This window comes from Lagopus muta, chromosome 1 (assembly GCF_023343835.1).
Source record: "Lagopus muta isolate bLagMut1 chromosome 1, bLagMut1 primary, whole genome shotgun sequence".
NCBI classification, from domain to species: Eukaryota; Metazoa; Chordata; class Aves; order Galliformes; family Phasianidae; genus Lagopus; species Lagopus muta.
This window is the reverse complement of record NC_064433.1, coordinates 191,247,236-191,267,812: the sequence shown is the minus strand read 5'-3', so window position 1 is coordinate 191,267,812 and position 20,577 is coordinate 191,247,236. Positions and strand designations below refer to the sequence as shown.

Genomic DNA, 20,577 nt, shown 5'->3' with positions numbered 1-20,577 from the left:
AGGACTGGTTGAGCAGCAAGAAGCAGCAATGAGTTTTTTGTGCAACACAAGTGTTTAGGTGAGGGAGGGAAACTTACTCCAAAACTGATTTAAAGTCATTCCTTAAATAACCAAAGCAATATGTACAGCAAGATCTTTTATCCTTTCCCTTGATGTGCAGTTACTCCTCTTCAGGACCACTTGTATGCCACAGGGCTACAGAAGCTTCCATCCTTGTACCTTCAAGCACCCAGTGACAATAACATGAAAAATAATCCCATCTGACAGAAGTGTTGGGTGACAGCGAATTCTCCAATCCTCCCTCAGCCCCAGGTTAAGAAACTCAACAGTCATTTTATTAAAAATCAGTATACAGTTGAACATAAGCCCAGTGTTTACAACCAATCTCTCTAGTAGTTCCAGGTTTCCTGTTGTTTTTTTACAGATCATTAGCAACCAAAGGAGTCAGTAGCATACAGATACCAGGTTACTCTCTCATTCCAAGAAAATTAATGCTTTCCCTATGCTTTCAGGAAAACAGCGTCCACGACCAGTTTGTTTTCTGTTGGACTTGGTCTAAGAAAAACTTGTCGTCAACAACATCTTGCAGGCAAATCTTATCTTTATAATAGTAATTGCTCTGTTTGCTTTGTCATACAAGGCAGGTCTCTATGAAGCCTCAGAGCGCTGATACAATAACCCCCAAAAGGAATCTTTATTCATTTTATCTTCTGATTTTTCTAGAATATCACAAATATTTGAAATCTGTTTAACCAGTTGAGCTGAAACAAAAGCGTGTGGGGAGAGGCTTTGATTCACACCATTTGGCCAAAAGATCACCCGTGAATTAAGCTGTCCAGCAGCAGCAGGAAGCACACAGAGGCTTTCTCCTCTCTCCCTCGAAGCATCCAGCAGTGCTGCTGCATCTTCCTGCCCTCACTCCCTTCTCAGTTGTTAGAGCTGTTCAAATTGCTGCTGCTGCTTCGTTCCTTCCTCGACTCATCCAAAGCACAGAGCAGATTCAGTGGTGTAAGAGCAGCTTGGCAGAAGCAGGAAGAGTCCAGCCAGCAAAAGATTTCATTTATTAAGATAAACACAGTCTAAGGTTCCACATAATTTTTAAAAAATAAACACAGTAATATGAAAACAAACTGGCTTTGTTACAGGTTTGGATGTTCCCAGATCTTCCTGGCCGTAAAATAGATCCTTCCCCTCCTGCCCCCATCCAGGCAGATGGAAAGGCAGCTCGCTCTGTACGATCAGCAACGTTCCACATTCAGCAAACGGTTCCTCTGCTACCCTTCAGCACAGACCAACATTTTAAGAACATCCTTGTGAAGGCAGGGCAGGAGGGAAGGAGAGGAGCAGGGAACTCAGTCTCTCAAATGGACATCTAAAAGGGTTTGACACGATGGCTGACTATGTTAACTCCATCACTTTAATGGTTGTTCTTTGCTGCCTCTTTAGCAGCAATAATTAGAGGAGTGAGGCTAGAAAGAGGCTTTGCGATCTTCAGGAACTGGTGCTAGCAAAAGGGAAAAAGAAAAAGGGTTAAACTTTTCAGAATATGTCCCAGAAATCAAATAGCTATACAAAAGATTGGCACCTACACCCATATGACAATCAACAACATACTCTCATCTCCAAACAAGTGTCTGTTACCACCAAGAACTTCAGTTCAGGGCTTGTCTGAACTGATAAAGAGCTCTGCATCCAACCCATGCTAATTTCTCCACTGTTTGTACACTCTCAGGACCAAGCAAAACTCAGCAAAATCTATACTGAAATTCTGCACGGAAAGAAAGTGTGCTAAAGGCAACCTGTGCAGTTCCATCACAGGGCACAGGGCTTCCTGAAGCAACCATCTCTCAATTCTTTCTTCCCTGTCATCACAGATGTGGTGATAATATTACCTTGGCCTTCTGAACATATTAGAAATTTCCCAAACAGTTGGAATTTAGGGGCAAAGCACAGATTTGCAATTTGGTCATTCAGTCGGGCTCCCATACACAGCACTCTGTTAAGTAGAACAATACTGGTGATCAAACACACAACACAGAGTAGGTGGTGTCACAAAGTGCTGCTTGCAGGACTGGTGTTCCCTCTACTCATGCTCAGATTTAAGTGGAAAACTTGTGATTTTCCAACCTCACACAGGAAGTCCAGGTTGAGAACAGACACAAAACAGCTATCAGATACAAAACAGCTATCAGATGGGAGTGAAGGCACATAGAGCAAGTTCAAAACCTCCTCTGAAAGCAAAAAGCAGCTCTGTCCCACAAGACTTCTGAGCATCAGAAGGGATCAAACACCCAAAGCACTGCATTTGAACACGCTTCAGAGATGGAGAAATCAGAGGCCAGAAGATAAAGGCAGACAGAAGAGCTATGGTCAAAATGTTCTCCCACTCTGAGGAACAGGACGTTACTGCTGTCTGATACTTTGAAACTGGCGAGACCAGGAGAAATGGGATCTTTCATCCACTGCCTCTCTGCCAGTGATTAATGCTTCATTACGGTCTCAGAAGGCTGCAATACATCCGAACCTGAACCCAGGAGACAAACTAGTTGAAAATCAAAAAGGGAAAAGGGAACTGTCTCTCATTTGAGGTCTGAGGGTGATCACAGATCTATTTTACAAAGAGCTGAAGCACATTTTCCACCCCCATGGCAGATCTGACAGATGGGAAACATTCTTCATCTGTGTTAGTGAAAAACCTGGCAGCTTGGTCCTCCACTTTCACCAGGAGTCCAGGCAAAGATACCAGGTTTTCAATGAAAAAATAAAAGAAAGATGTCTCACAGGTTTTGTTCCACTGCCTCTGCATTAAGAACCAGTACCTAGCAAAATGTGGTTTTGCCAAAGCGTTCCAGTTAATGCAAGACATGCCCACACCAAAAAGCTTTGGGATCCCTCCACCAGAAAGCAGACAACCAGAGATTTCAACAGATGAAAGCCCTCCTGTTGTCCCAATCAAAACAAGCACGGCCAGATCACAACACATCCAGACGTCAGGGTGAGCTGCACGAAGAAGCCACAGGAATTAAGGGGCTCAGCACTTGGCAGGTCTGGGGCACTGTGATTATCTGAGATCTCTTACAGAACATGCTGCATAGCTGCTGCCAGTAGCAAGTACTGCATGAAAAGGGAGTGCTCTGTTAACATCCTGGTATGGATTTTGGATGGTTGGTTGGTTTTGTTTTAGCAAGTTACCCCAGCTGTCCCTATGCCTTGAGATGAAGTAGTATTCAAGACCCCAGATGAGATTTCTCCATATTTACAGAGAGGGTGGTTAAGCACTGGAATTGGCTCCCCAGGGAGGTGGTTGAGTCACCATCCCTGAATGTGTTTAAAAACCGTTTGGATGCGGTGCTCAGGGACATGATTTAGTGGAGGGTTGATAGAGTTAGGCCAGTATGGTTAGGTTGTGGTTGGACTCGATGATCTTTAAGGTCTTTTCCAATGATTTCTATGATCTTCTATGATTTCTATGCCTTGTCTAACTGAAATGCCTCACTCAGCCCTGTCCCCAGCAGTTACCTGTAGCAGCTCCTTTGCAGAACCTCTTTTTTCCACATCCATTTCAAGACAGCGGTTTAGGAAGTCTCTGAATATGGGTGAAAGCTTTTCTGGATTCTGCAGTTCTGGAGTCCCATTGGTAGCAATGAGATACAAGGCCTAAAGCAAAACAAGCACCAAAGAAACAGGAGGTTATGAAGGTCAGATTCCATCTCCAGATTACACAGACATCCACTTTTCCCCTCCCACCCACCAGCTCAATGGGAAAAATAAAACAACAACAAGCCTTATCAGGGTGACTAATAAATGATTAAGTTTCAGCAAACAGAATAGCTGCTGGCTCTATTTTCATGTGGATGGGATCCAATCCTTTATTGTTTTACCCTCATAATCTGGGTTTGAATCCTGCTTCCCTCTCGAGGGATTAGAAGGACAAAAACAACATTCCAGACTGTGTTTATATAGGGAAGCTAACTGGCACAGCTCTACCAGTGCTAGACTCTTGCAATAGCTATATCCTCATGGGAAGGTACTCCTGCATAAATAGATTTTGTTCTGCTGGTACTTTGCCTGAGTATGTAAGGCCTATAAAGTCAGTACTGTGAAGATGGACTTGACGCTTTATAAATGATGTTCAGCAGATCCTTGAGCAGCATTTGACAGGCTAAAGAAACAAGTAGCTGTGCTACTGCTTGGGAATAAGTGTGCGTGTAAATCCTCTGAGAACCAAGGAACTCAACATTCCAAATTCATGCCAGAAACTTCCTGGGTGGATTTTAAAAGGAAATGCCTATCTGTATACCCAAAATCATTTCCAGTGCAAGAGATGGAAACATCAGTTAAGCACAACTGCTCTAGAGCTTTGCATTCTCTTTAGCTTAAGGAGAAAAAAAACCCCAAACAAACATCAACCTGGCTTACACACAGAACAGCTACATTACTACAAACTGACAGGATTTCCTTTTTCATTAAAGAATGAGAAAGACACCAGGGAAGTTAAAGCCTGTCTAAAGACTTACTAAGGTTGGAGTTTTATTTGGAGCATGCAAAGTGGAACAATTCGCCAGAAGAAAAGAACCCTGTTTATTGATATGTATCCTTCAGTGCAAGGAGGGCTTTCTTCCTCACTCACAGGGCACAAGGATTCAAGAAGCCAGGTACACTGGTGCCAGACAGTGCTCCTTCTGTCCCATCAGCCTCTTGAAAAAGCAGGGAATTATGAGTTTCTTTGGTTAACTGAGGCTCCATCAGAAGGACTGCAAGACGAGCCTGTGCTTCTACCATCCAGAATCAACTATGGCTTTTAACTCAAATGACCACAATCTCCTCGTTACAATGTCCAAGGAAATATGCAGCTGAATGTGATGAAACCACACTGCAGGCTCTTTTAGAGCCTGAGTTAGCCAGAATGCTCAGAGCAAAAACAGAGGATGAAAAGATATCTGCTTACTCTCAAGGGGTTCTCGTTGAGGTAAGGGGGTTCTCCTTCAATCATCTCGATGGCCATTATCCCCAGTGACCAGATGTCCACTTTGGACCCGTATGCCTTCCGTGTCACCACTTCAGGTGCCATCCAGTATGGGGTCCCCACCATGGTGCTGCGTTTGCTCTGCTCAGGAGTGATCTGGGCACAGAAGCCAAAGTCAGCTGGGAAGTGAAGACAGAGAGAAAAGCCAGAAATCAGCCAGGTTTCTCCAAAAACAACATGTACTGATTCCAGCAGTACAAGCTGGTCTGTTGCATTGCATTGCTTGTTACACTGCTTAGCAGCTCTAAAGGAAGGGTGGTTTTGTGGCTAATATGGTGTTCAGGGGTTTGTTTCTAAATGTGACTCACTGAGGCCACGAGGATCACAGAGCTGCTGCCTTGTCTACATGAAGGCTGGTGATCAGCAAACAGCCGTATATGGATGTTGTGAAACTTGACTGTGCAGCGTTTTGCAGTTGTAAAACACCATCTATGTTTTCAAGATCACTCCTGGGTATGTGAAAACATAAATCAATGCCCAGCCTGATCTTGATACACCCCTCCACCCACACACTGCATTATCTGGTCTGATTTTCATTCCTGGAGATATTTCTTCCCTGGAAGACACATCATTCCTCAAACAAGATTTGCTTTCCAGGGTAAATACTATACTCAGAATAAGCTTAAAGTACCAAAATGTGTGCTTAACATTTTTCTTGGAGTAGGCAGAAAGATGGGAGCCTTCACATGAAAATTACTTGGTCCAATGTCTTATTTGCTGTTGTCTTATCTAAAGAAAACCAGTTCTGTTCTTGTGTGACCAGCAGAATTAACACAGCAAGATGCAATGCTCATGCTGATCTCCTATGTCACCAAGAGTTCAATTTTATGCAGAACCATGAAAATTAAACTAATCCCCAACTGAGTTTTTATCCAGGGTAACAACCAGGATAGGTACATATGATTCATAAACAGAGCAAACTGCTAACAGAGCCAATATGAAGCCCAGGTCCAGAAGGTTACTGCATCATATCCACAGGGGCTTTCCTAACTGCAGCCAAGTACCTGCATACTGTGCTCCAATATGCTATTCCATAAGAACAGAGCACTTTGGCCCTGATAAGCTGTTCATTGCTGACACTCCAGAGATCTGACTGTACCAAAGTGTAACTTTAGTCTAAAAGGAAATTATGTACCAAAAAAAAAAAAGAAAAAAAAAAGCAAACAACAACACCATCTTACTCAGCATATCTGCACTGTGTGAATTTTGAGTCATATCTGCTGTCACTGCTGACAAAAATAGATTTATTTATGCCTGTTGGGTGCTAGCCAACAGAAATGGGAAGGAGAGGGAGAGAGCGGGATTTTGTGAGAGCCATAGGTGGAAAGCAATCATTCACTGGTCCCCAAACTTGTCTCTGCGTGGGCAATTGCAAGCACAGCCGCCACCTTAGCACCAGAGGGGCAGAACAGTCTCAAGGTCTTCATTATCAGTGATAACACAAGGAGGAAACAACACTAAGAACTCAGTTTGGGCTGGGTTTGTAAGATTAAATGCTATCTCGTTGCACAGCTTTCAGTTATCCATTCACTCGCTTCCATCTCCCAAGTACCCACAAGTATTTTCCAGTCTGAAGAGATCACACACAAATAAAGGCTTGTGATCCTACATCTTTAAACTCAGCTTTACAGACTGGGGTAGGACTAAAATATTATCATTTCAGGCGACAAAAGGAGATGGTCCAAAGCTAAGAGATTCAGGTTGGATATTAGGGAAATCCTTCTCTCGAAGAATTGGTAACACACCGGCACAGGTTGACCAGGGAGGTGGTGGAGTTTCTGTCCCTGGAGGTGCTCAAGAATCACAGAATGGCCAGAGTTGGAAGGGACCTCAAGGATCATGAATCTCCAACCCCCTGCCACATGTTGGAAGGAGATGAGATGGCTCTGAGGGATACAGTTAGTGGGCATGGTGGGGACGGGTTGACAGTGGAACTTGATGATCCTAGAGCTCTTTTCCAACCCTAACGATTCTATGATTCTAATTCCAAACCTCACTGCATGTCTGGTATCAGTTCAAAAGGACTTACACTTGCCAATCTCCATTAAAACAGATGCCACAAAAATACGTACAGCAGCATTTCTATAGACTCTTCATCACTGCAGCATCAAGTAACTCAAAAACCCCTCTTCCCACTAGGCCTATACTGTAGCATGTAAGAAGCCTGGGCTGACAACTAAAGCCACAACCAGCACTGTTCCCCACATACTTAATTTAACAGAGCCATCCATTCCCAGTAGGATGTTGTCACTCTTTATGTCTCTGTGAATAACTTGGTTTGAGTGGAGGAATTCCAAAGCCTGAAGACACTGAAAAAGATAATTAAAAAAAAAAAAATCACATAAATAAAAACAGAGGTATTCCTTCTGAGTATGAAATGATTCATCAGCTACAGTTAGCCAGCTGATGGACACTAACATCATGCATTTTGAGTAGCACGGGCTTAGCTTCTTAAAGAGCCTTTCCCATATCCAGTATGCATGGGGCTACAAAGAGACATCCCTACTGGGACCAGCAGGTGGACAGGGTAGTTGCAAAGAGGATAAATGTAACCATGGGAATTCCAACCCCATTTTGCACCACCATCCTCACTTGAGGGTGAAACCTAACAGGAGTATGCTGCAAACCCCTAAGTAAAATCCACCCTCTGCAAAATTACTGCTGCATTAGAGAAGCTGCAGGTGGCTGTGCTGCAGAGCCAGTGACACACCACACAAAGCCCATGTCCCCCACCCCTCACAGCTCACTCAGTGTGAGCACAGCTTTACCTCTCGGCACACAGCTGCAATCTGTCCTTCGTCCATGCAGGTCTCTGTAACAACATCTGTTAGGGAGCCTCCTGCCAAGTACTCCATGACTACCCAGAGCTCTTCTCCTACAAGGTAACTGAAATGCCAAAGAAACAGCTTTTAGAAGAAGCAGATCTATGAGCATCCCACCATTTACATAGCCAGAATGCACTGGGTTTTTAAACTATCATAGAAGTATAGAGAAACCATCTACTTTGCTCAGGCACGGGGGCAATCCTGGATGACACAATGGTGGGTTACCCACAAACAACAGAGGAAGAACACAGTATTTTTAAGTATCATGTTTACAAAAAAAATAAAATAAAATCAATCTTTTTTATGGCACCATTCAGTTTGGCATTCTCACAGAATCACAGAAGTGCTTCCTGGTGTTTAGATTTTGTCTAAACCATTCAGAACTGTTGCCCAGAGAGCTGGTGGATATCTTGGCCCTGGAGACATTCAAAATAAGGCTGGATGGGTCTCTGAGCACCTGACAGAGATGTAGGTGTCCCTGCTCATTGCAGGGGAGTTGGACCTTTATAGGTTCCTTTCAACTCCAATGATTCTATGAGGGCTACTGAGTACATCCTTCTGGATGAAACAGCATTTCTACAGAATAAAAGAATAAAACTGGGAAAGCCTGGGAGGGCAGCTCTTGCCCCGAAAGGCCTGCAGGAAGATGGAGAGGAGAAAGCTGAGATGAGGGTGAATATTCTCAGCCTTTGTGTTATTATTCTCTTCTGAGAGCGTGTATGTTGACATCTAGAAGCAGACGACCTGGGATGAGGGCACCAGCATTAACTCATGTTAAAAAAAATAATAGTAATCACCAACCACTTCTGCCTTTTGGGGCCCATCTGGAAAAACATCAACACAGCTCTTCATAATGTACACGGAGGTATGACACATTCATGAAGGAAGGAATCATTAGTTTGGAAACTATAAAAGCCACTTTCAAGACTATCTGACCATTTTTGACAGGAGCAGGCAGTTGAGTCAAAGAGAGAAGGAAGGCAAAGATTCAAATTAAAAGCTTCTCTGCTGGCACCAGAATTCATCAACAAGCTGTTTGCTTTGCTCAGAAACACTGATCCTGCTAAAAAGTGAACAGTGAATCTGCTAGAAGCCAAAGGCAAAAGCAGGACATGATCCAGAGAACAACAGCGAAGGAGAAAAAGGTTATAAAGTCTGACTTGGCACAGAAAGTTGACAGAGATGAGCCAGACATCACAAGAGTGAGCAAGAAGTTCACTCTGGCCCCAAAAGAACATACTGCCAGCACCTGAGCTGATGAAAAAAAGCTCCTAAAAATAAAAAACTGCAATCTAAGCTGTACCTGGATGCTAGAAATATTACAGCTACAGAGAGCTTCTAGTATTAGAGACAAAGATGTGATCTAAGTTTGGTGATGCTGTAGATTGCAGTGAGGCAAAGCCTAAAGCTTCTTTCAGTATCCAGAGCCCAAGGACACAGAGCAACGCTCACAGAGCAGACAGGTCTCCAGCCCCACTCCCGAAGTGCTGACACTGGCAGCTTGTTCCTGGCAGCACAGAGCCCAACAAAGGCAGAATCACCTGCACAGCAGTCTGTTGGCGTGAGAGGAGCAGAACTGCTTTCAGCAGCATTTCTGTAGGTCAGCAACCTCTTCATGGGCTCTAAAAGCCACTCCATCCAGATCTCTCCTTCCTGTTCCCTTTGCTGTTGTTGATTCTTCTTCACCTCCTGCCAATCTAGAGACTCTCCAAATTTTATCAGCACCCTCACCACAAATCAGCAGCTGCCTGGAAAACCAATACTCCCCTTCTGTGCCACTACACAGAGCATTTGGAGAATGCTCTTAGACATGAGAAGCCCAAATCTACTTGGCTATAGGGATGGGCAGAGCAGGATCCACTGTTCCTTTGTAACCCTCTCAGGTTGCACAAGCTGGGAGCAAGCTGGTTCCTCTTCACAGCCAAAAGGGATGGAGCAAGCCAAGGAGCCCACTGCGAACCAAAGCTGTGCCACAAGCAGCACGTGCCAACATCCAGGCACCTCAATAATTGATAGCTCTGACACAACGTGCAGGGAGGTAAAATTAACAGTGGATCCTTGCCAGCTGACACTGAGCAGGCGTAATTTCAGAAGGCAACATGGTGTCATCTCAGGGCTCTTTTCACTCTCTCACCACAGCAGAGGCACTTTAGTCCCTCAGTTGCCTCCTGCAGACGTGCCTCAAAACGGCTCTATCAGATGTTCCTGAAAAAAGCCAGAAATCATAGAATCATGGAATACCTTGAGATGGAAGGGACCCATAAGGATCACTTAGACCAACTCTTGGCTCCACACAGGACCACCCACAAATCAGACCATATGTTTAAGAGCATTCTCCAAATGCTTCCTGAACTCCAGCAGCTTGGGGCCATGCCCACCGCCCTCTGGTGAAGGACCTTTTCCTGATATTCAACCTGAACCTCCTGTGTCACAGTTTCATGCTGCTCCCTTGGGTTCAAGGGGAGCCAGGACAGCTATGTACTGCTCTCCATGTGACTGACATCAAAAGTATTGCAGTGCCACACACCGTCACCTGCAGTCGCTCTCCAAAAGAAGGCTGGCAGCAAAAGCAGGGTGATGAGTCTTGGAGGAAGGATGCAGCCTACAGTTTTCTCTTCACCACACTTACTAACTTCAATTTCAGCTGAAGGCTGCATCCTGAAAGGAGGCTGTAGCGAGGTGGGGGCCAGCCTCTTCTCACAGGTAACAGTGATAGGATGAGTGGTAATGGCCTTAAGTTTGGGAGGTTCAAGTTATATATAAGGAAAAAATTCTTGTCAGAAAGAGTGATAATGCATTGGCACAGGCTGCCCAGAGAGTTGGTGGAGTCCCTGTGTCTGGAGGCGTTTAAGAACCGTGGAGATGTGGCACTGAAGGTCAGTGGGCATGGTGGGAACGGGCTGGTGGTTGGACTGGATGATCTTAGAGGTCTTTTCCAACCTTAATGACTCTATGATTCTATACTGGTAAGGGCAGGAGCTGAGGCAGAGATCAGAGAGATTGTTTATTCCAATGAGCACCTTGATGAGCTCCCATTAGGTACTGAGAAGGGGAGACACTGTCAGGAACAGAGCCTCAAAAAAGAAACCAAGTCCCACATCAGCAATGCATCCTTCCTCATATGTTCCTTCTGGGACAGCAGTAGGCAGAAGCCAGCAAGCTTCATCACTCAGGAACAAACAGGCACACGAGGCCAGGCAGGAGAGGATGCAGCTCCCCGGCAGCAGGAAGCTGCAGTTGCAAAGCTGAAGTGGCACAATAGGCACAAGAGCTCCCATATGAACCCTCATCACTGTTCTCTCCCTCTGCAAAAGATTACTGAGAGAAAGCTGAGGGCAAAAGCAGCAGCTCTTGCTGGAAGTTTAAACAAGACAGCAGGACATGCAGCCACCCTGCAGCTGGGATGTACTGCCTAGGCACAGCACATGCAGGGACACTGTGATGCACTCTCTAGTGAGAATATGCATCTCAAACAGTTTTCCCAAAACAAAGCCTCTAATCAGCCTGGAGAAATACATACTTCCAGCCTGCATGCAGTACTTAAAGGTTCTTTTCTACAGTTCTCATTTTGCACAGGCAATATCCTTCTGCTCTTTCTAGGAGAGGGCATCTGTCCTTTCAACAACACAGCTCTTCACAGTTATGCACATAATGTGGGACACAGCACCACCTAAATTGAGTATCACACTAGATGTTGATATTGCAGCATGAGAACTATTCTTTCTTATTTTTTGCTAAGACATCACAATAAGCCAACTAAGAAAACAGCCAGTAGGCTTTTGATGCACATGCAGAGCAATACATGTCCAAATACTCTCTCTCAGATTTCCAAAAGTGATTCTAGGTCATGTCCCTCCATTCTATCTTCAGAAGATGAACTGCCATTATTCAAGTCTGAAGCTTGCTTATCTGAAGTTTCTGCTTTCCCTACAATAAGCCAAACCTGTAGTTAACCAAGACTGCTTGTTTCTGAAGAGTGCAGCAATCTGGAAATCCTGCTGCAGCCCCAATGGAAAAAGCTGTAACGTAAGATGAATGATTCAAGCTTGACACAATGCATCAGTGTTAAACTGATGCTGAATTCAATTCACTGTGCAACACTTTCGCTCTGTTTAGCTTTCAACACATCCTAGATTTCAATGCTGGCAGCTCGTGACTGTTTCCTGGAATTCAACCAGGGAGAGATGCAAGCATTTCTTGTGCTTTCTTTCAAAGGCAGCTCCCTACCCCTAAAGCTACCCAGTTGCTCCTTTTGAAGCAGCCAACCTCCAAAATGTTGATGATTGCAGCACTGCTATTACCACCCTTATGTACAATATTGATACCCTGTGGGGAAGAACCCACAGCCACATTTGTGTGTGGACTTGGTATTTTATTGCCTTGAGCTACATAGTGAACAGAGTTTTCATGGCTACATGCATTTATGTTAGAAACAGCTTACACAGGGCAGCAGTCACAGCACTGATTAGTTCTGCTCTGTTTCTGTCCTAATCCGAGGAACAAGTGCAAGCAGGTCCCTACATATGTAAGCAATTATGTGCAGCTCCTGAAGTAAGAAGAAGCAGGGATTCAAAAAAGATGTTCCACATGAATGCAAGGCTGAGCAGGAGTAACACAGAGTGTGTACGAGTCCACAGAATTCAGCTGCAAGGAAGGAGTAAGCTTGTTCCTTACACCTTGCAAAGGATTTTTATACACTGTGCCAGCTCTTCTTCTCTCCCATATCCACATCCACAAGAAAGCCGTTTTGCTTAGTTCTGTTACATGGTGTTTACCCTCATCACTACCTAGAAAACCTCAGTGGACAGCAACAGGGACAGGATTACCACCCATGCCTGGAAAGGAGTTATGCCAGCAGAACGTTTGTCTTGCTCAGAAATGAGGAAAGAGAGGAAAACAAATATAAATAACACAGTTCAATCTATTTTCACTTCTCCTCTAGGTGCAGGGAGGAAATGGCTCACTGTGTTAAATTTGGCAGAGCACGTTGAAAAATGGAGTCCTGACAGCATGCTGCTAATGCCAGTATCTCTAAGAAGCCTGGATTCTCCATTAGCACCAATTCTCGTTTCTCCTAGGATTTGGACAGAGATCACTACATCACCCACACCCCAGCCTTACCAGATGCAAGACTGTCCTTTATCTGCATTAAGCTGAGACAGGATCACTTAAGACAGTGACAAGGAAGTGTTTTCCAGAGCTCTTTCATGAACTCTTTGAACTGTGACATACCTGTCCAAGTAGTTGACAATGTTGGGGTTTTTGTTTTCCCTCATTACGAGGATTTCATTGATAATCAATTCCTTTTTGGGCTGCTGCTGCAAATTCATCTGCTTGATTGCAACCTACAGGGAAGAAAAAGCAAGATAGAGAGCATTATTACAAGATTTCCCAAGAGTTTTGCCAGTAGTGTTGATTGGTTTAGTCTTACATTCACATGAAGGGGAAAGCCATTTATTCATCATGAGTTACTCAGTCATTCAGCAACTCCAAGCTCCTGCAGCCAGTTCACTTCTATTCTTGCTGAGCAGATAATGTCAAAAAAGAGCAAGGGAATTTACTGCTTTCATACTAGACTTTTACATCACTGTTGGACAGCCATCTCTAGCTGTAGTTTCTTAGCAAGAGAGCAGAGAGACCCTTACTCTAGTTTGGACTGATAATTCAAAGACTTTCTGTTTTGAAGCAGATGTCTTTGGAAGTTCTGTTTTAGTTGTTGTGTTTGTAGTTTGTTTTTTTTTTCATTCCTATGCTTCTATAAATCTACAGCAGATTGGGAATGCAGGGAGGAGGTAAATAGCATGGGCTAAATCACTTTCAAGAGATAATTCTCTTATTTGTTACAGCAAGACCTAAGGGAGAAGAATCACCAATAGTTAGACTAAAGGTTGAACAGGTGGGAATTTGATTCAGCTTTATCCCCAGTTATAACAAAGAGAAATATGGGCAGGTTCATTAGCTGTGGTCTTTTTGCTTGGTAGCTGTCTACCTGTTTCATTATACCTGCTCCACATGTTTATGTGCAGAAAGCAGTTGGCTACAACATGCTTTGAATTCCTACATTCAATTCCTACATTCGTCATATCCCACAACCAGTATTTCCACAAGAACACCTGGCCTTCAAAGAAAAGCCTTCCAACCACAGAAAACCTTGAGTCCAGTAAGTCTGCCCAGCACAGCAGGAGGCAGAAACACTTTGATAGGCATTGCAGCCCAATTGTATTTGGTCCAACACTTAGGCAAAGGGAGTGATATGTAATTACACCTTTACAAAACTGCTGATTAAAGAAAGCACTATAGGCTAATGGAGAGGAGCCAGTAATTAGAGCTCACAAAAGCAAGGATTAGAAGCAACAAGCCAATATAGATAGCTACAATTAGCATTTTGATAGTATAGCAGGAGATTTTACTGAAAAATGCCAACACACAAGAAGGCAAGAACAGAGAGACATCATACTTCTTTTCCACAGTATTCATAAGGCTGCCAGACAGCATTTAAGAAACAAAGACCCTGTGCTGCTCTTTGCACAAGGAGAAGAGAATGAAAGATGAAACAGAGAGGGAAGCATTTGCTGCAGATAAAGAAATTCCACAGCAATACTGAGGAAGCCTCTGCATGTCCACGCTCCTGTTCAGAGGCAGACCCAAGGGCATGCTTGCATGAAGGGGTGTTTTCCTTATCTATGTATTAGGGTACAAAGTAAATAGCTGTAGTTATATTAAATAGGCGTAATCAGTGGCAATCATGAATATTCTTAATCCTGGCAGCTGCCCAAGGCTCTTGTATATTGCACAATAAAGAAATTTCTAACACGTGCTGCCTTTCACTGAGTCCCTGAGCTCTCAGCGTTGGTACCAGCAGTGCTTCACAGAAAGGAACAGGTTAACAGCATGTCAGAACTACAGTGATCCCAAATGCAATTCTAAAAATCCAGGGACCAATCAAGCTAGTACAAAGGGAATGATTTAAAAGTCTGTTGTACTGCAAGAGTTCAAATATTCACATGGGAGTCACTGAAGAGATCCAGAAGGAAAACAGAAAACCACCGAAGGATTTCCTCCTCCTACAAAACTTCCCATTGCTTCAAAATAAATGCAACACCCCTTCCTCAGAGGCAGCAATTAAACTCTGTTATTTCTTCAGGAATTGGAGAAGAGGAGTTAGGAAATTCACTGGTGGATAACCCTGACATTGTACAAATGCAAAGTAGACACACAGTGCTGCAGACTTCCATAAAGATATCTGGAATAATGCATACGCTTCCCTCTTTAACAGTCCTCCATCTAGCAATAATCATTTCCACAGGTGCTGCATATCCATCACTGCTAGTTTATTATGCATGCATGCAATGTGCACAGCACTTTTCAATATTCGGGGAAGAAAATAAAAAGACACTCCTTGTCTCTCAAGCCAAGGGCAAAAAGCAGGCGGGCAAAGGTTGGGAATTAATTGTTTCTATGCAAGTCAACTGGTGTAAGTGTACAAAGCAAAGGAAAAGAAGATGTAAAAGAATTTGCATGGGGGGAGGAAGACCCCTTAGCAGGGACCTTTCTGATAAGACAAGGGGAAATGATTTCAAACTAAACCAGAGGAGATTTCAATTGGATACTGTTAAAAAAGTGTTTTTATGATAAGGGTGGTGAGGCACTGGCACAGGCTGCTCAGAGAAGTGGTGATTCCCCATCTCTGGGGACACCCAAGGTGAGGCTGGATGGGCTCTGAGCACTTGATGGAGCTGTGGTTGTCCCTGTTCACTGCAGTGGAGTTGGACCAGATGGCCTTTAAAAGTCCCTTCCTGTACACATGATTCTATAACTATGAAATATCAGGGATGAAGAGAGAAACTTCTGCTAAGGAGCTACCCAGTCTCCACATTTGCTTCCAGCCTTTGTAGCCACAAACAGGTTTTATTTTTTACAAATACAAAGCGATTCAGGAATTAAAACCTGGGAAATCATTTTTGCAATTCACTGCTCAGACCACTTGACCATGCCTCATTAGTAAGGAAAGAAATGCCTCATTAAAAACAAAATGTCATGAACCTCTGGAAGAATGTCTTTATTTTATAGCATCAACTGTAACTTTCTGTGGATGTTGAATTGTGTCCTGAAGTGGTATTCTGGCAGCACTTACCTCCTGTCCTGTAGCTACATCCATTGCTGTGTAAACTGTACCTGAGGCTCTAAAGAAAAGGGAGAACAATAATAATGAGAGGGAAGAATAATAATAGGAAGAAGCTTATTATTGTCTCTTAGCAAGACAGAATTTAATATACTCCCTCCTCTTCCTCCCATTTTTCATCATATCAATAATTCCAGTGGTAAATGTAATCTGAAATACTTCTTAGCCAACATCACTACTGGAGAAGTTCCAGCAGGGAACAAAGCTCCTGGTATGGAAGAGTCTGGCCATCCAAATCTTTGCTGCTAAACCAGCAATGCAGCACAGCTTGTAGGACCATGATCTAAACTGGCATGACTGCAGTGCCCTGGCTTGCAGACTGTGCTGTAATCACGTTGGGCAGACAGGATGAGATAAAGTAAACAAATGTGGCATTTGTAGTGAGAGGAATGGGAGTCTGGGCCTCAGCACAGTCTTTCCATGATGTACCGCATTGTGGCCTCTCCCCAAACCTCTTCTTTCCCCTACTCTGCTAAGAGTAGCACAACACCAGCATCGAGGAGAGTTAACTCAGAAAGCAAATCTGTGCTTTCAGCCTTGCATGCTGAAAATAAGCAGCTCCATCCCTGCCTACAGCTATATTTAGCAACCTGATCATCTAATGCCATGTTTTCTTCTATTAAAACACAATTGCGCAAAAGAACCCAGTCACTGTGACTCAAAACTTTGATAGGAAGGGGAAGAGAGCTTTGGGGAAGGAATAAAAAGAAAAATGTAATCACCAGCTTTTTCAGCAGACTAACTTAGCCTGGATTCAGCGCTTCTTTCTTAACATAAGGAAAGGTATGGGACAGAAGTGAAGCATATACCAACCCTTGTCCAATCTTCTCAAAACGCGTGTACTTCTTTTTTGGATCACCCACACTCACAATGCTTCCTGCAAAAGAAATTTAAGAAAAATAATAATTTTAGAAGTACTTTCCCATACAACTACACCATGACAACTTCCATCAGAACAAACATATTTACCAGTTTTCCATACCAGCAATAACATAGCCATTATTGATCTAACTAATAGATTGCAAGACGTGGGGAGGAAGCTAGAGAGACCCTCAGAATTGCCCTGGGTATTGCTCAGCTCCTCTATTAGGAGCCCAGCAGCAAGAGGAAGGGCAGGAGGTTTTTAGCAGCAGTTGCCATGCAACTGCAGCCATGCTTTCCTGGGTTTGGAGAGCACCCTGAGGCAATCTCAGCTCATTTTCCCTAATGTGGCTGCTCAGCTGAAAGAAAGTCTATTATTGCATCCCTTGGAGGGTAAAGCATTTGGCTTAGTGTTCTGCAAGGTGGTGAGGGGCTGCTCAGGTTCAAGGTAGCCATGAGGAACACAACCTCAAGCTTTCTGTAGCAGAGGGAGCTTGCAGAATAAGGGCACAGAGGAACCAAGGCCAAGGATTAAGCTAGAAGAAGCTGCCAAAAGCAGCATCACTGGAACCTTAAGTTCCCTGAAGACACTGATATTCATCATGTCCTCGAAGTTGGAAGGGAATCATATCCTTCAGGGCTGAGGACATCCAGGCCAACAATTCCTAGAGCTCAGCTGGGTACAAGTCTCCCTACAACATCACCAGGGTTGACTAGATCATCTTGGTGGTCTTTTCCAACATTTTTTGATGAAAACATAATTTGATGATTGTAATAGGATCAAGGGATGCAGAGCAGCCTCTGCATTGTTTGCAAGTTGCTCAAGCAGCCAACATACGGTGCTGCCTTTGCAGAGGCCTAGGGCTGAGCCTAAGCAGATGCATATTGGCAAGGAAACCACTCATGGTCATCATGCCAAGAAATCCAGTAGCGAGCAGAGTAAGAGCAGGCTATTTTCAGACACCAAGGGCCAGCAGCCAAATCCACAGGGTTTAGGGCAGACAGAAGTAAAAGAGGGGAATACAGCTTTATGCCTGGGGAGAAGGGTGGGAAGAGAAATCAGACTGTGTAGACCTTACTGCACAATTACTGAAGCACTGCTGTCTGCCCTGAGGACAAACATTTCTGGACAAATGTTCATAAACTTTCCCTTAAAGCCTAACACAGGATGCAAGTTCAGACTGCGAGAGGCAAATGTTTGCCCAAGGCAGTCACAGGACAGTGCTGCAGGGCAGTGACAAGAGGCAGCCATCAGTCTTGCCCTGTTTAACCCTCTCATTCTGTAAAAGGGGGTAATGTCTCCTACCTCCCCAGAAGCCAGGTGAGGATTCATTAATGTCTGCACTAATGCTGCACTAAAGCTAAGAGGTGGGGATTTACAGAAGCAAACATACTTGCATTAGAATAGCACTTTTTTCCAGACCCTGCCTGCCCAACCTGGTCACAGAATGGCTTAAATCCTTAATGATACAAAGGTCCTGCTAATGCAGCAAGTGAAGTTGCTGTTTTGAAACCTGTCTTGAAAGGGCAAGTTTTCAAATAGCAAACACTTCCAGCTTACATGCCATCAATGCAATTTAGGCTTAATTTCAGAGGAATGAGGTACCCAAGTGACACTGTTGAAGTTGTGCCCTCAGATTAAGTTTCTCTTGATTCAGGTGTTAGGCTTCATCAAACAGGGGGAAAAACTCTCAACAGAGGTGTCTAGCCTGACTGTAGGGGTGCTAACACAATTTACACCATCTGACATGCAAGTCACATATGTAATTAACACAGCATTAGTGGTTCAAAGAATTAGTAATGCTCTACCCTAATAAAAGCTGACCCAGGCTGAGGACAGCAGTCAATTGCACAGAACAGCTGTTTCAGCTGTCAAATGCTGCCACAGCACATCCCAGTAGTGCCAAGCAGTAGAAGAGCACTTTAAATAACACCCATAAAGTGAAGGAAAGGACTGCTAAATAAACCGGGACACAACAGAAGGACAACACCCACAAATCTGGGTTATTTACTGGGTATACACCCAGTGTCAGGACACTTAAAAATTAGCAAGACATTTAATGTCATGATATCAGGGGAGGTAAACTTGGGTTTGAATGAATTTTCTCTGTCTTCTAGTCACAGCTGAAAGCTCTGCTCACCTTAGGTGCAACATTTCAATATAATCATGCACACTCCAGAGCTGTGGAATATCAAGATGTGGAGCAGTCTCAGACTTTGTGGTTAAGTAGATGTTACATATTCAGGGCTCGTTCTGCAGAGTCTGAGGATCTGCAGCTCCCAGAGCCCTTCAGCTGGCATCACAGGTGCTCAGCTTACATCTACATTCTCCTTCTTCATCTGCCCCAATTTTGGTATGCAGTCACAAGGCAAAGTTTTCAGTAAGGGATCTCAAAATAGCAGTGCCCAAACATCCCAGCTTTTAAGATATCAACACAAAAGAACACGGAATTCAATTTTTTTTTTCCCCCCAAGAAGACATACTTAATTTTTCCAAAATCTCCTCATCTGACATTTTTGGCTTTTTCTTTTGTTTCTCCGCATTCCTGATCAGCATGTCGGGTGTCACTGTGCTGTTTTCCGAGGGAGAAGAAATAGGAGAGGTGGCCACATCTCTGGTAGGAGGAGGAAGGGGGTCTATCACAGAGCGGGTGTATATCTAAATTTGAATGAATAAAAACAAAACAGATGATGACTTAAAACACCGTTCATCTTTTCAATATCTGAGCGTGACTGTGCTGAAGGAGGGACTGGTACTCACAGATTTGGTGTGTTCAGGTCGTGGAGCTATCACAGGGGGAGGAGCTGCATCATCTTCATCATCTTCGTCTTCAGACACCGAGGGCACTGCAGGGGTCTCAGACACAGCTTTCACATTCTGCATGTGGTCACACAAATAGCAAAAATAAAAACCTAATTGCTTGCTGTAAACGTGTAACAAACGTTTGATTAAGCTCCTAACAGAGAATGGCTTGAAGGAAACACAGAAATATTTTATTTTTTTGCCCAGAGAGGCTGTGGATGCCCCTGGAGGTGTTCAAAGCCAGGTTGGATAGAGCCCTGGGCAACCTGGTCTACTGCCACATCTGAAGGTTGGTGGCCCTGCCTGTGGCAGGGGAGTTGGAACTTGATCCTTGGGGTCCTTTCCAACCCAAGCCATTCTACAATTGAAGTTCACGGAGGCCTTTACCCTATAGGCACTCCAAAATAAACCTGGCAAGCCCCCTCAATCCACTGGCCCAGTTCTGCCCATGCTTCTGCTTCCAGGCTACCATCAGTTCCCTAAGAGTAGTAGTGGAAAAAGACTTCTTGAAGCATTAAAATAAAGTTATCTATCACTGAAATAGGGGGGTAAAAAGATTTCACTGATCACATTTCACAATTCACTGATTCTATGTCTTTGGAGCAACCAGCACACTGACATATATTTGATAAAGTGCCCTTGACATAACACAAAAGCTTTGTCTATTAAAAACAACAAAAACTACCAAAATACTGTGAATTTCCTGAATCTCTCCAAAATTAGAGGTTACTCAGCATCTTACAGAAAACATTGGGCCGCCTCAATAGACCACCGACCCTGGGGGTGTTCAAGGAAAGGCTGGATGTTGTATTGAGGGACGTGGTTTAGCGGGAGCTATTGGGAATAGGTGAACGGTTGGACTGGATGAGCTTTTAGGTCT

General features: G+C 43.9%; 1 protein-coding gene across 3 annotated transcripts in view; it reads right to left on the bottom strand.

The window, feature by feature from the left end:
- Positions 1 to 313: 313 nt before the first annotated feature.
- PAK1 (p21 (RAC1) activated kinase 1) overlaps positions 314 to 20,577 on the bottom strand; it is a 69,337-nt gene continuing 49,073 nt past the window's right edge. For all 3 annotated transcript variants that reach the window (XM_048933335.1, XM_048933338.1, XM_048933337.1), the window contains exons 6-15: positions 19,656 to 19,772; positions 19,379 to 19,553; positions 16,847 to 16,910; positions 15,986 to 16,034; positions 13,084 to 13,196; positions 7,795 to 7,912; positions 7,236 to 7,335; positions 4,949 to 5,145; positions 3,520 to 3,657; positions 314 to 1,504 (exon numbers count right to left, since the gene is read on the bottom strand). In XM_048933335.1, the coding sequence (XP_048789292.1) occupies positions 1,418 to 1,504; positions 3,520 to 3,657; positions 4,949 to 5,145; positions 7,236 to 7,335; positions 7,795 to 7,912; positions 13,084 to 13,196; positions 15,986 to 16,034; positions 16,847 to 16,910; positions 19,379 to 19,553; positions 19,656 to 19,772 (1,158 nt within the window). In that variant the 3' untranslated portion in view covers positions 314 to 1,417. The remainder of the gene's footprint in view (positions 1,505 to 3,519; positions 3,658 to 4,948; positions 5,146 to 7,235; positions 7,336 to 7,794; positions 7,913 to 13,083; positions 13,197 to 15,985; positions 16,035 to 16,846; positions 16,911 to 19,378; positions 19,554 to 19,655; positions 19,773 to 20,577) is intronic.